This window comes from Gadus morhua, chromosome 15, assembly GCF_902167405.1.
Source record: "Gadus morhua chromosome 15, gadMor3.0, whole genome shotgun sequence".
Classification (NCBI taxonomy): Eukaryota; Metazoa; Chordata; class Actinopteri; order Gadiformes; family Gadidae; genus Gadus; species Gadus morhua.
In genome coordinates, this window is record NC_044062.1 from 18,386,152 (window position 1) to 18,402,540 (window position 16,389).

General features: G+C 48.3%; 1 protein-coding gene across 6 annotated transcripts in view; it reads left to right on the plus strand.

Annotated features, from left to right (window-relative positions):
* Positions 1 to 16,389, plus strand: part of ank3a (ankyrin 3a) — a 104,728-nt gene that overhangs the window by 24,556 nt on the left and 63,783 nt on the right. For 4 of the 6 annotated variants that reach the window (XM_030378347.1, XM_030378343.1, XM_030378342.1 and 1 more), the window contains exons 2-7: positions 8,440 to 8,541; positions 8,812 to 8,910; positions 10,671 to 10,769; positions 12,300 to 12,398; positions 14,622 to 14,807; positions 15,527 to 15,550. In XM_030378347.1, coding sequence (XP_030234207.1) covers positions 8,440 to 8,541; positions 8,812 to 8,910; positions 10,671 to 10,769; positions 12,300 to 12,398; positions 14,622 to 14,807; positions 15,527 to 15,550 — 609 coding nt within the window. The remainder of the gene's footprint in view (positions 1 to 8,439; positions 8,542 to 8,811; positions 8,911 to 10,670; positions 10,770 to 12,299; positions 12,399 to 14,621; positions 14,808 to 15,526; positions 15,551 to 16,389) is intronic. The other 2 variants (XM_030378346.1, XM_030378345.1) reach the window with 1 other exon arrangement.

A 16,389-nucleotide genomic window follows, 5' to 3' on the forward strand; every position in this document is an offset into this window, starting at 1 on the left:
TGGGGGTGAGGGTGTCCCCAATACCAGAGCAGAACCCCTAATCCTCTCTCTCTCTCTCTCTCTCTCTCTCTCTCTCTCTCTCTCTCTCTCTCTCTCTCTCTCTCTCTCTCTCTCTCTCTCTCTTTCTCTCTCTCTCTCTCTCTCTCTCTCTCTCTCTCTCTCTCTCTCTCTCTCTCTCTCTCTCTTTCTCTCTCTCTCTCTCTCTCTCTCTCTCTCTCTCTCTCTCTCTCTCTCTCTCTCTCTCTCTCTCTCTCTCTCTCTCTCTCTCCCCCTGCCCATTAACTGTTGAGCCCCCTCATCCACACGCCACCCGCTCCCCCTTAGAAACAGCATCTGTCAGTCTCCTTATTGTTCTCTGTTGTCTATTCCGCTAATGCAATCTCACGGACCCCCCCAAAACACACACGCACACACACACACACACCAACACACCCGTTCAGTCCATGCTGAATTATACATGCTTCAATGTAAAACTATTACAAAAACCGCCACATGGTGCTCAACGGGTGCATCCAGGCCCCCTCTTGCCGTGTGTGTGCGCACACACACACACACACACACACACGCAAACACACAAACACACAAACACAAACACACAAACACTATTCTCTTTGTTAAAAGGAAAGAGCTGATAAGCAGATCAGAGTCGCAAAAATGTCTGGCTGAACCTGAAAGATAGAGAGAGGGCGAGAGTGTCAGAGAGTGAGAGAGAGAGAGAGAGAAAGAGGGGGGGAGAAGGGGGGGGGGGGGGGGGAGAGGGTGGGCGGGAGATAACGAGAGGGACAGTGGGATGAGGGGAGGCAGGACAGGGATGGGGAGGGGGGGGGGGGGGGGGGTTGCGTTGGGCTGACGTGTCCCAGTTCAGTCCTTCTCGCCAAAGTATTTGTTTCAGCTGCTATTTTTGTTCTGATACCCCCCCCCCCCCCCCTCTCCTCTCTATCTCTCTCCCCTTACCCACTTTCCTCTTTCCTCCTTCACCAACCTTGGCTATCAGGATCACATTGTCCCACCCTCCTGCACTGCTACCCCACCCACCCCACCCCTCTCTTCCCCACCCCTCCCTACCCCAGCCCTCTAGAGTCCCGGTCGAGACGCACTAAATAAATGAGATAGAGGGCAGGGGCAGGTGGGGGGAGTAAGAGAAAGAGCAATAGAGAGAGTGAGTGTGTGAGCGTGTGGAAGGAGGCCACATTGATGTAACAGAGCAGGGGGGAGGCGGGATTAATCTGCTAAACCAGGGACCCCCCCCCTATCCTCCCAGGAATTAGGGTGCTGTTTGGGGGCAGACCCCGTGAGTCTGGAGGTATTAACCAACCTTCGACACTCCAAAAAAACTGAACTCACAAACCACACACACACACACACACACACACACACACACACACACACACACACACACACACACACACACACACACACACACACAGACACACACACACACAGACACACACACACACACACACACACACACACACACACACACACACACACACACACACACACACACACACACACACACACACACACAGGGCACTGGTCGGAGAGGAAGAGGTGGAGGGGGTGCTGGCGCGTGTCCTTTCTGCCGCCTGAATGGAAGGCCAACTGTGATGAACACACACACACACACACACACACACACAAACACACACACACACACACACACACACACACACACACACAACACACACACACACACACACACTCAATGCTTTGTTTACGCCCCTGCTCGGAGCGCCAGAGAGAGCAGACTTTTACTGTTGCCTCTTCCTCCTCCTCCTCCCATCGCACGTGTTCTCGTCTTTCCACCTCCTTCTTCTTCGACCTACCAACCCCCCCCCCCCCCCCCCCCCCCACACCTCCACCAACACCCCATCTTAACCCACCCATCCCCCCTCCTCATCGACCTGAGAGCGGAAGGATGATCCTCTGCCAGCCTTCTGCAGTCCGGTGCGTTTTCCAAACCTGGGTTTGATTTACAAGCCGGCTTCTGTTTTTTTCTTTCCTCCTCACCTGAGCCGATGGTACATTCTTCCGTTTTTTTTTTTCTTTCTTGCGTGGAGTTTACCCTGGGGTATATAGCAGTGGTGACAGACTGCTGGGCTGCTTGACTGACTTGGCTCGCTGTGTGGGCTGCCGGGGCTGCTCAAAGGTTCAGATATCACTCTTCTGAGAAACAGGGGCGTAAAGGCGAGAGTGTACAAACAAGGAGTATGGCGGTGGAAGAGGGCTCTGTCTTCCAAACAACAGTGAGTAATGCTTTATTTATAACATGGGTCATTGGTCCTTTCTTCTTCTCCATTCTTCTTCCCATCCAGTAGGGTTTTCGGAGTGCTTACATGTGTGATATCAACTCTTAACCTGTTTCATCGAGGGAGGAAGGTTGTAAGAGGTTTTTAAATACAGGATGTCTTGGTCCTTCATTCAGAGCTGTGTTTGTGTTGTGTGTTTTTTCTGGGGGTCATTAGAATACAGAGAAAGACATCCTTTCCATCCAGGTGTGTTTATACAGTATTGATAAACACCAGGTGTTTATGGCTAAAACTGCAGTGTATGTGTTTTATTTGTGTGTGTGTGTGTGTGTGTGTGTGTGTGTGTGTGTGTGTGTGTGTGTGTGTGTGTGTGTGTGTGTGTGTGCGTGTGTGTGTGCGTGTGCGTGTGCGTGTGCGTGCGTGTGTGTGACTTACTAGAATGCCTTTGTACTTCAGGATATTCCCAAAACTCCCCGTCAACAAGCTTCTGCATGCTGATGCATGTTGTGAAATATCTACTTATCTGCAAAATGATCTCCAGGGAAATCCTCCGGCTGGTTTTGTACCCTAGGCGCGCAAACACAAGCATTTTCCGCACTGACACACACATACGCGTATGTGTCTGTGCTCCTTTGTAGTTTTATTTATAGACGTGGAACATCCACTCAGCTGCCCCAATATGAAGAGAGTGCTCCCGCCGTCAGAGCGCGGCCCACCCACCCAGTGGGGGGGCTGGGGCAGGGGTAGGGGAGGCTGGGGTGTGGGCATGTGCTACACAGACACAACCAAAACACGTGACTCCTAGTATGTCAAACACAGAATACGTAACAAAGACATTTAAATAGCTGAGATCTATGCGTATGAGTAGGAGGCTATTTTTTTGAGTACCCCCTCGTCATACATTATATATCTGCTGCTTTGCTATCGACGTGTGTTTGATTTCATGTTTTTGTGTGTATGTGTGGATAGTATGGATCCTCCTTATGACAGTGTGGACACATGTGGGTCGTTGAATAATGCAGCAGTGGTGCGTTGTTCTGGCGGCGCTTGTGCTAGGGGAGGAACCCAGGGATGCAGCTCAGCGAAACGCCTCTGGAAGATATTCAATGAGCACGACTGTAGCATGCCTCCATCCATCCAGGCTTCCGTCCGCACACCGAGAGACAAACACACAGAGACGGGGGAGAGGGGGAACGGAGATTAAATGGTACGATACTTGTGGAACAGTGTGAAAAGACGGATAGAGAGTATGCGAGCGGAAGAGACACAGAAACTAAAGCGACAACAGCAGAGCTATGAACGGTGAATAGTTTGTGTTTGTGTGTGAATAGCGGAGAGAAGGGGGGAGAGGGGATGATGAAGAGAGAGGGAGATCTCACAGCGGGAAAGAGAGATGGATCAGAGGATGATGGTGTGTGTGCGTGAGCCTTGTGGTGAAATGTTTATTTCAACACCAGTTGTTGTTTCGATCCGCTGCCCCCTAATAACCCCAGTCTGTGGGGGGGGCTGTGTTGTTGCTGGTGCTGACCCAACATGGGCGGGCTGGGGATGAGTCTGAGTGTGTGTGTGTGTGTGTGTGTGTGTGTGTGTGTGTGTGTGTGTGTGTGTGTGTGTGTGTGTGTGTGTGTGTGCGTGTGCGTGTGTGTGGGGGGCTGGGGGGTATGGGGAGCCTCCAGCAATGAGATCCTCAACATGCTCACTGCTTGGTGTAGGTGTTCATGTGTGTGTATGTGTATTTGTATGTATGTGTATTTGCATGTGTTTGTGTGTGTGTTTGTGTGTGTGTGTGTGTGTGTGTGTGTGTGTGTGTGTGTGTGTGTGTGTGTGTGTGTGTGTGTGTGTGTGTGTGTGCAACTGCGCACACATATAGATATGTGTGTGCAGCTAATGTGTTGGTTTACAGCGTGGAATGTGCACACAGTCCCTAAAATCGATATTTGTGTGGGCGAGTTGTTTTGCTGAAAGTTGAAGATGTCAAGTGTATGTGTGAATGTGGGCATATTGCATGAAATAGGTTTTACTGCTTTTATTTTTGGACTTGCTTGCTTGCGTTCTATTACAATGTGTCCCATAAGCTGGGTCCAACCCTGTATTCACAATAACCGCCAAGCCTCCCTGCACAATCATTGAATCTCCTCCAGTCAGGTCTTATTCTCTAAGTCAATTGTTCGGGGGGGACAGTCCTTTTTGTTAAGACATCAAACCTAGGCTGAGGAAAACCTCAAAGACCTCTGTCAGCTAATGGAGTCGAAAGGGAAATGGGTCAGACGGAGTGAACCACGTCACCTTGAGGATCCCGCTCCTCCGCTCCCAGTCAGATACCTGCAGGTCTGTGTCTGCTCAGGAAGAGCATTACGGTGAAGCCAGCCACTCTGAAGTGGACGGCTGTGAGAAGTCCTCCACACAGCCCGTTATTTACAAGAGCTGGTGTTTTATCATAGGGTTTACGTAAATGTGTGTAAAAGTTTATGCGTTTACACGCCATGTGTCTACAATGTACTTTTATTGAATTCAGTAAAATTAAGCAGTAAATAAGTAATAAGCGAATGAATGTAAAATAACATCTTGCCATTTTAATAGAAAAACCTTTGTTTGACATGTCCTGCCTATCTCTCCCTTTCTACGTCACTATCGCCCCCTGCACACCCCCTCCACACACACACAATAACTCGCTTACTTAGTCAGTCAGTCAGTCAGTCAGTCAGTCAGTCAGTCAGTCAGTCGGTCAGTCAGTCAGTCACACTCTTAATTTATTCCACATGGCCTGCCTACCTCTCTCTCTCTCTTCACACACACACACACACACACACACACACACACACACACACACACACACACACACACACACACACACACGTATATACACACATTCACACACGCATACACACACACACACACACACACACACACACACACACACACACACACACACACACACACACACACACACACACACACACACACACACACACACACACACTCACCCGTTCTGTTCATAAGAGACTAGATTAGTGCCATCCCTCAGGCAAAGCCGCATCTTTAATAGCCCCGTTCCTTTGAACCCCTGATCTATGGGAGGCTTAATCATACTTCTCCAGCTAAACCAATCCTTAACCAGCCCTACCCCCACCCTGACCAGTACAACCATCGACGTCCCACTCTGAGCAGCCCTCCCCACCCCCATGTTGGACATGGAGACGGTTGAGGATTGTAAACAGCGGTTGCTGTGTGGTGTGTGGGCCTGAAGGGAGGAGGAGCTTACTGCTCACACACCTTGGGGGGTTACATGTTTAATTCCACATTTAAGTGCAGAACATCACAATAATATGTCCACAATTTTTCTAAAATGGCTGCCAGTGAAATCCCCTCTTTAATCAATTTGATATGATCCTTTCATGTATTACACCTCCATTCATCTACACCTTGTGTATCATTCTGATTATTAGCGATAGTGTTAATATTCAAGGTCACAGTAAGCGTCTGTCTAAAGCGATCTGGGGACATTTGTCCCCGTCAGAGGTTTAAGGCGAAAGGTCAAGTGCTCGATGACACAGGACGAAGCGCTCGCCTGTCAAGCACACGTCATCATGTCAATTAGCACCATGTGATGCTTATGTAAGGTTCGGACAGATGGCTGGCAACAGCCCCACTGTGATAGAGAACAGGCTCAATGTCCCAGGCTGGTTAGTGCCTTACCCTCCATCTAAATATTAGTAATAATTCTAATGGTTTTATCTATTTTTCACAATTGAGGACAGCAAATAATTACTGTACAGGAAAATGATCTGCCTACTGCCCGCGACGAGGCAAGCCTACAGGAACCGATTAAGAAAACGGATAATCATAAGCGTCATTGAAAACTTCTGCAATCCCCCTGAAAAAGTCCAATATTGTTTTAGGTTCGGTGTACTGTAGATTCTGTTATTCAGTGAAAACCCACACAAGTGTTAATTGCCGCTGGAGGTAGCCAGCTGTGGCGTTCTGGGGTCCTGTGTTTGGTAGCGGGTGTTGGGCCACTGCTGTTGACTGTGGTGGATTGAAACTGAGCTACCCCCTCTCCGTTCCTCCCCCCAGGATGTTTTTGCATTAAACAGTAACACCCAGACTCCTGTGGTCGCTCAGTCAACTGGCCATTTCTATTTATGTATTATAAATGCATGTACACATGTATTGTGTATCCTTTTTTACAGGTTTGCATGAGCAGCCCCACGCAGACAAATAGAAACTCTACCAACGTGAATGCTCTGCCTCAACTTCAGCTAATTAGTGAAGCGATCTGAACCCATTGGTCCCCGGTATTTCTGGACTCAGCTCAAATCCCCATCACAGTTATTTCTGGATAAAAAGTGAAGTGATGCGGGGTGCGCTGCATTGTGCACACATCAACCCCCCCCCCCCCCCACACACACACACACACACACACACACACACACACACACACACACACACACACACACACACACACACACACACACACACACACCCTGCTTGTATTATTTAAAACCAGTCCCAGTTTATGCCGAAATATATCGTTGTGTACTGCATTGAGTATCTCCGCATATTTTTGATAATTCAGGTGAATATGTTCTCACTGCGGCGAGGATAAAGCACCAAGTCGCGCTAAGCCTCCTGCGTACGCTGTTTGATTGTCTGCACACGGCTGAGCTTTAAAACTGAACGCATGTTTTATTGTGTGTATGTACCACACAGTCCCCACGGCAGATGGAGGACAAAGGTGCAGAGTTTGCTGTTTGTCATTTCGTGTTAAACCAAACATCCCGGCGACATCAGAGAGACGACCTCTCTCCCTTCGCTCTGCTCTCCTGTCCCGAATCCTTCTCCCCATCTTTATTTTTCTCTGCCCTTCTCTCTCCATCTCTCTCTCTATTTCCCTGCCCCCTCTTTTTCTCTCTCTTTGCTTCCCTTCTCTCTCTCCCCCTCTCTCCTCCTCCCTCTCCTTCCCTCTCTCTCTCTCTCTCTCTCCCCCTCTCTCCTCCTCCCTCTCCTTCCCTCCCTCTCTCTCTCTCTCTCCCTCTCTCCTCCTCTCTCTCCCTCCCTCCCTCCCTCCCTCTCTCACGCTCTCTCACGCACTCTCTCTCTCTCTCTCTCTCTCTCTCTCTCTCTCTCTCTCTCTCTCTCTCTCTCTCTCTCTCTCTCTCTCTCTCTCTCTCTCCCTCTCTCCCACACTTACACACCTACACACACAGGCCGGGCCCATTCGCTCGTCACATTTGTTGTGGAGTCGAAAAACATGCTTGTCTCATCATTTTATTCTGTGTGTGTGTGTGTGTGTGCGGCACTCTATTTCTGTAGTAGGGGGGGAACGGGAAACAATCATCCAGAAGCAGCGGGGACGAAGCTGTCGTACGACCAAAGGGAGAGGCAGACCCACACACACTCGCACACGCACTCCGACACACACACGCAGTGATACCACTTTGCTGCTACTTAGCGTCGGAGAGATGGGGTCTTAATGGATGAAGGCGGGACCACCGATGACTCTGATTGACTTTGGGAGAACACGTGGCACATGGATTTGAGTGACGCGAGGAAGCAGCCTGCTGAGGGATGAAATGGATGGGCATTAGCTCAGATTCGCGCCGCTATGCTGATATGAGCGGATGTGAGGCTTTCAGGGCTTTTCTGTGGATTTCTTCTTCCCTTTTTTTTTTTTCAGCCTGGGTCCGCTTAGTGTGCTCTACGGAGTTTGCCACACAGTTTCCTCGCGGAGTAATGGACACATCAGCGCATGAGTTTTTTTCTTTTCCCGCTGCTAAGATCTTTGGCTTCTTTGGCTTGAGTCATGACTGAGTTTTATCTGGTATAGTACATTGATTTGGGGGATCTTCTGGTGGCTATTGATGTTTGTGTTACTCTGTGATGGCTTTCACTGCGCAAGTATGTGTGCTTGCAAGTGTTTGTGAGTGTGAGAGTGTGTGTGCGCGGGTGTGTGTGTGCGTGTGTGTTTCTGTCCGTGTGTGTTTGTTTGCGTGTGTGTGGTATGTGGGTGCTTCTGTAATGCAGTGTCCTGTGCTCCTCTTAATTATATTATTCTTCTGTATTTCATGCAGCAGCATGTGGTGCACGATATGTCTGACTCTCTGTTATCTTCTCTCTCTCCCTTCCCTCTCTTTTCCTGGGCTGGTCCTCTCCTCTCTGTCCCCTTTCTGTGTCTCTCTTCCCTCTCCAGTCTGACAGTAATGCGAGTTACCTGCGGGCTGCCAGGGCAGGGAACCTTGAGAAGGCCCTAGACTACCTCAAGTCTGGGGTCGAAATTAATATTTGCAATCAGGTGGGTTGAGTGGGATGACTTTTTGGACACTTTTGATCGCAATGTGCAACGAAAACATCCATTTGATGTTTTGCATTGTAATAATTTGCTCAATTATTGCTCAAATATTCAGAATGTTCTATATTGCATTACCCATATGATTAGGGCATACTTAAGTTAAGGTTTATATTTACAGATATATTTATTTCCATTATAGAAAGCTGGCATTTAAAATGTTAAAATATTTGACCAACATATATTTTACTAGATATATTTTACTACTTTTACCAGAATGGCCTCAACGCTCTCCATCTAGCCTCCAAGGAGGGGCATGTTGAGGTGGTTGCTGAGTTGCTAAAGCTTGGAGCCAATGTGGATGCAGCTACAAAGGTAAGCCCCGCCTCCACAGCCCTGCACAGCCTATCATAGTGATGTAAGGCAGAAATTGTGGATCGAGAATGACAACAATAGCTGCTAGCATCAACAAGCAATCTTTAGCTTATCCTACACTTGATAATGAAGTATGGGACTACGCAATATTAGATGACCGTTTATTTAAGTATATTATATAATAAGCACAAAATCTGAAAAGGAACAACATAGGCTTTTACTTTCCCTAACGTCCACAACATTCAACATGCTACGAAAGGCATTCTCCCCCTGTCATTGGAACACACTATCAAGTTAGCGGATGTATTTAAAAAAACACTCGCAGGTTTTCACCTAAAGCGTTTCTCGCTCTTCACTCTTCGCTCTGAACCCCCTGTGCCAGAGGCAAGTCATCAGCTCCTCAAAGCAACAACAGATCACACTGTAATATTCAGGATCCAGGGAGGACCTCACCACAATCAACACCCTCCGCCCCCGCCCCCCTCACACTAATTTCTGACCTGAAGGACGTACAGGGATTACAAAGAGATCAGCGTTGTGCTCGCTGTCTGTAATTAAGGCACCGCATTTGGGACAACCTAGAAAGAGAAAGGGTCATTTATGATGGCTGAAATGCGTTTTTTTCTCGGTTCCTGCTCTGTGATCTGCTACTCTGGTCTGGAGGGAAATTAGGAAGGCACTCTGAGTTGATTAATGACATCTGATATTATATAGATCTAGATATATTAGCGCTAGCACTGAGGTCCAAATACTGAATGCTTGAAGGTGATAACCTTTATTATTCACACATTCAGCATATTTGAAAATAAATTTCATTTTGAAATAACATTTCCTTCCTTCACTGGCTGTACAGCAGGGGAACAGCACTGTCAGCCCCACACAGTGTTACCACTGCCTGGGAGAGATGGGCTTTTCTGCTCCTCTCTAGTCGCTCCACAGTTCACCTCCATGTCAAAGAGAATACCAATTAGGACCCAACTTACATTACAATATATATAAATTACACCATCAGCAGTTATTAGGATCCAGAGCTAGGTAACATCAGATAGATTAGACCTTATAATGCTATGTTTGTTATTGGAGAAAATAACGTATACACTACACATGTAGGCTTTACACATGCATTAATGTATTGTTCATTTCATATTTCCGCTGCATCTCAGTGGGTGACCTTTGCAGCCCTATGAGCTGCATCCAACTATGTATCAATCTGTACCTACGTCACGTACGTCTGTGTACAGTAGATGTGTACACAGTCGTTTCCCCGGCAACACCTTACCATTGGCATGAGTGCTGGGTATCCCATGAACAGAAAGCAGAGCTCAGGGCTGACCCCGGCTCAGAGGCTCTGGATGTGCCACCCTAACGGAAACATCTCTGTGCATTGATTTAGTGAGGTGGGGGGGGGGGGGGCTGTTGAAGGCTCAGTTGTGTCGGGGTGGGGGTTAGAAAGGGGGCTTGGTCAGGGTTTAGTAGGGGATGTGGAGAAGGGGTTGTGCTGGACGGTGTCAACATACCAATGCCACAAAAGAACCTTGGAAGCTAGTCAACGGGAGGGGTTGGGGGGTATTCTGATACGGTCACACGCACAAACACACACACACACACACACACACACACACTGAGGTGCTCCCATGAAACTCAAGTACGCACGCGCACACGCAAGCACACACACACATGAAGAGCGAGGCGAGCTGATGCGGCGGGACAGGTGGACGAGAGATTAACACACATGCCTGTGGTTGTTCTGTGTAATCCAGAAAGGAAATACTGCCCTGCACATCGCCTCCCTGGCAGGCCAGACGGAAGTGGTCAAAGAGCTGGTCACTAATGGAGCCAATGTCAACGCACAGTCACAGGTGGGGGTTGAACAAAAACACACACACACACACACACACACACACACACACACACACACACACACACACACACACACACACACACACACACACACACACACACACACACACACACACAGTCACAGACAGTAGCAGACACCGTTGGCATACAAACTGTTGTTCATGCTAGGAGGATACTATGTGTGCTCTTATTTGCATGACGCTTTATGTCGGTGGCTTTTATTTTGAAAGCGTTTGTAAGTAGTGAGTTCCATAGAAACTGGCCCAGATCCAAGTAGGGCTACTCTCCAAAGGTTTCTGCCATCGCTGCATTTTCCATTTAACCCTTTCATTAATTTGTTAATTTCTCTCTGTTCTCCCTTTAATGGAAAATTTGTTCAATTAAAGGAATAGAGCAATCTGTAAATTGCCTTTTGCCTGTCTTACCCTGATTCAGACAAGTTGTTCAATTCTATATTCATCAATGTGTCTCCAGAAGGGGAGTGCGCTGCGTTAGCCTTAGCTTTCCGTTAGCCGCTTCCAGCTCCTGTTCTATTGATTCATTCCAAAGATTTCCTAAGTGTCCGAAACAATTTTGGGCGCTGTGAGTATTTGGCTACCTGTGATACGCTGACGGGTCACCCTCCGCTTTGAATACCCTGCCAAAAGCAACTGATAGTAAAATAGCACTAGCGCCAAAATAGGTCAGCATTATCTGTTTGACGACGAATTACAAACTTGTTGCCATGTTACTGGCACTGGTTCTGAATAAGAGGCTATTCTGAGTACTCTGCAAATCGAATAAATGTTGTGTCCCCCTCAGATGAACAGGAGCTAGGCTACTGTAACTCTGCTTCTTTGATACAAGAGATAGATGTCATATGCATTTTAATGGGTATTTATCTTAGCTGAATAATGTCAACATAATTTGGCGAAAACATATTATTACGAAAACATTTCAACTTGCCATGTTTACACATTTTTCTGACCATGTCAACAAAATGTCCATGATCATGAGATATGTGAAAGTGGCATTATGCTTAGTGCCCATTTTCCCAGCGGACTGCAGAACCCTTAAGTTGCATTGTTTTTTCTATCATTATAACAACTGCTGAAACACAGACTTTTTTGGTAGATGCTCCCAAATAAATATTCAAAATATGCTGAGCATGTGTGTCACGAATCTGTATGTGTGTTTTTAACTGTGTGTGTGTGTTTGTGCGTGTGAATGTGCGTGTTTGTGCGTTAATGTGTTTATGCGTGCATGCATGTGTGTGTGTGTTTATGTGTGTGCGTGTGTGTGTATATGTGCCTATATGCCTGTGTGGGTTTGCACCTGTGTGTGTGTGTTTGTGCGCCTGGGTGTGTTTGCGTCTGTGTGTGTGTGTGTGTGTCTGTTTGTGTGTGTCTGTGTGTGTGTGTTTACAACTGTGTGTGTGTGTTTGCAACTATGTCTGTGTGTGTGTGTGTTTGCACCTGTGTGTCTGTGTGTGTGTGTTTGTGCGTGTGTGTGTGCGCCTGTGTTTGCCTGTGTGTGTGTGTGTCCTCCAGAATGGCTTCACACCACTCTACATGGCAGCCCAGGAGAACCACCTCGAGGTGGTTCGCTTCCTCCTGGAGAACAGCGCCAGTCAGAGCATCGCCACCGAGGTATGGTACACCCGTGTTCACACTGTGTGGGGAGGGCTGCGCTTTTATTTTCATTGACCTACCCTCTCCCTCTCTCACACTCGCTCACCCGCTGTCACTGTCCCTCGACCATCCCGCTGTCCCTTTTTCTCCGTCGTTATCCATCTTGGCTCTCTCTACCCTCCTCCCACGACGCTCTCCCGCCATCCGTCTCTCCCGGTCTTACCGCTAGCAGCCTAAACCCTTGAGTCCCCAGCCCTACCGTGTGATTTACGAGTCTCTTGGAGAAACGTCGCTTTGAATCGCAAATCGAATCTCATTATCATCCATATCCTTGTGATACTAGTGTGTCCTATTATTACGGGAGGATCCTTCGAAAAACACAAACGTGGCACCCGTTGTTCACTCTCAATCTACAAGCTCCTCATAACAAAAGGAGAGCTACAATCCACAAGGTCCTTAGCCCACATTTCAGAGTCCAGCTGCGTTTGTTCTTGCTCTTGCTGGAGGTCCCTCCGCGGTAGCCTGGCGCAGCGTCATTGATCGGCAGGGCAGCATGTAGTGGAGGAGGCTGGGTGACCTTGGCAGGGCCGCGGAGGACATCTCTGGGACGCTCCTTGCTGCCACTCACATGATTTACACTCGCTTGGGCAGCGGGAAACACACGGGCGCGCACGCACGCACACACATATGCACACACATACACGCGCATGCACACACACACACACACACACAAGCAGGTACAGGCACACACACACACACCCACACAAACATGCACACACACACACACACATGCACACAAGCACACACAGGTACATACACACACACACACACACACACACGCAGGTACATGCACGCACACACGCACATGCACGTACACACACACACACACACACATACACACACATACACACACACACACACACACACACACACAAACTCAGGATTTACATGTGTACATAGACGTGAGAGAGACATGCGTAGACACAGATTCGGAGGATAAGGAGGAAAAAACGTCCCAGGTGAATAAATAAATCAACCCAGTTAATAAATCAAATCCCAGAGCCCATTTGTTCCCATCATATTCCAGAGCATGGCATGTCCTTCAGGACGTCCAGAGAGCACCAAATACACAGATCAAACACTTAAGTGCTCGCTACGGCGACACAGAGACGGAGGGGACCCAACCGACATGCATATCCCTGCACTGAGGCCAATGCACACACACACACACACACACACACACACACACACACACACACACACACGTTTGCACCTCTTACTGTAGCCATACGTAAGAGAGCTTTCAGTTTAATAATGCAGGAGGCGGGCAGAGAGTTTGTGTGGGCGATGCGAGTGCGTCTTCTACATTCTGTCCTGCCGTTATGTAACACACACTGCTGGTGTGCGTGCCGCGTGGAACATAAGACATAAAAATATACTCTGCTACCTGCGGCTGTATCCGCAATTTCTTTTTTTTCATGCAGTCTGTTTTTTTATGCTTGTGTTAGACACCAGGGCAGTTTCACTTTGCACAAGAGAAATCCTCAAAAAGGCCCAGTAGTGTCGTTTCCATTCAAGAACCATGACTGTGTGGCACATTCATCACTTCATCCATATGAATAAAAATCCCAGGCCTTGGCCGACTGTACATGACAGAGCATAATCACAAACAAAGACCGGAAACCTTGGCGCGATGGCCATCCTTGAATCAGATGTGCGGAGCGACTCTCCTAAGTGTCTAAGTGATCCAGCCATCCGCTCCAGCTCTTCCCCTCTAACCTGTGCAAGCACCTATTACACTTCCACTCAGGAAATTGGAATAACCTGTACCGTCCCAAGCCATTTATCAGGTGGCAGATAGGGTGCCAGACCCTCCCCGAACGATGCACACGGGATGGGGCCATCCCGATACTAGAGAGACACACACACACACACACACACACACAAGCTCCACCACACATCTAAATCTGCTCCTTCTATCTTGCCCACCATCAGGTGAACCCCCCCCCCCCTTATAACAGCCTCACTAACTCCCATTGGGGGTCATCCCTGCACTAGACACACACACACACACAGACACACACACACACACACACACACACACACACACAGACACACACACACACACACACACACACACACACACACACACACACACACACACACACACACACACACACACACATCTAATTATTTCCCTGCCCTCTTGTTTCCCACCACCAACCTCACCCCCACCTCCAGGATGGCTTCACCCCCCTCGCGGTGGCCCTCCAGCAGGGCCACGACCAGGTGGTCTCCCTGCTGCTGGAGAACGATACGAAGGGCAAGGTGCGTCTGCCTGCCCTGCACATCGCCGCCCGCAAGGACGACACCAAGGCCGCCGCCCTGCTGCTGCAGAACGACCACAACGCCGATGTGGAGTCCAAGGTGAGGGCCGGGGATCCAGGGGGGCCACTCCAGTGTGACCTTGAGCACTGGTACCAGGGAGGGCGCGACCGGTGGTGGTAGTGTTAGTGGTACCAGCGGTAGTACCTTTGGTGGTACCAGTGGTGGTACTGCTGGTGGTACAAGGGAGGCAATACGGTGGTGGTACCAGTAGTGGTACTCTTGGTGGTACCAGTGGTGGTACTGGTGGTGGTACCAGGGAGAGAGGTACCACTGGTGGTAACGGTGGTGGTTCCAGTAGTGGTACTGGTGGGGGTACCAGGGATGGTGGTACTGGTGGTGGTGCCCTGTAGTGGTACCAGTGGTGGTGGTGGTGGTACCAGTGGTGGTGGTGGTACCAGTGGTGGTACCTGTGTTGGTTGGGGTTTGGAATGCTTGGCTGTTGATTGGTCAGTTTCGTTCCAGTCTTCTGCTTTGGTTTCCTTAGTGGGTGAATGCGCTGAATGCACAGTTTTTATTTTATTTGGGTGTATATGTATACTATGTCTATATATATACTCCCTGGGGAAACTGAGACAGATCTGCCAAACTGAAACCTTGCTATCATTGCTCTTGCTGTAACACTGCTAACTAACAGACAGTCCTACGCTCTCTCTCTTTATGTGTTGTTTTATTTGTTTGAAATTTTTATTTGGTTTTGGGCTTTTCATTTTCTTTGCTGTCTAACTGCTGGTTTTCTCCTTTCCTGGCTGGCTCTGTAGATGGTGGTGAATAGAACAACAGAGGTATTCCTCGACTTGATATTCTACTAATAAGTATCTCCATCATAGCTTGAAAAGAAAAAAACACACCAACAAAACTACATTCAGTTGTATCTGCAGCCCCCCCCTTCCACTTTGCTGTGTTAACTCATTTTGTACTGTCCTCCCCCCCCCATCTCCCTGACTTCATGGTGTGCACATCTCCCTGTTTCCCTCTTGGAAACAAAGGCAATAACAACAGCATGTGTCACTAGAAGGGATAGACTATGTTGCTACTGAGGCTGAAGGCACACGACTACAATCGTGTTCTAGCGGTGGAACCAGAGCATGTCAAACTGTAACGAGTGACACTGCCTTCTCTAAACCCTGACTTTTCGCCCAAATTCCCCATCGAGCTGCTGTAGAAAAGCCTTCAAGCCTTCTAGCAACACCTGGTCTCATTAGTCTGCCTTCTAGTGTTTCCTAACGTTCCCAACTCCAGGCCCTCTTGCACTTTTGCATGAGATGGGAGCCGTGTTAGCTGGCTGTGCTAGCTAGTTTGTGTTAGCTAGCTGTGCTAGCGGTTTCTATGGAAACAGGAGAGCTGCCCTCTATAACACCAAAGCTAGGCGGGTGTACCGCCTGTTTTTGGTTGACAGGGTTCTGCGAGTTCTGACTCCCTGGCTGTTGTGACTGACTCAGAAAGCAATGCATGATGGGAGAAACACAACAGTCTGATGTCTTGGATGTGAGAAACATTATCAATTCATTGGATAAGGATTGTCCCATTACATTCTGATTCATTTTTCTTTTTGGCTATTTAGGAAATGTTATTTAATGTTATTTTTTTATGTTATTTAAGTTGTTTGTCATGTGTTTGTTCT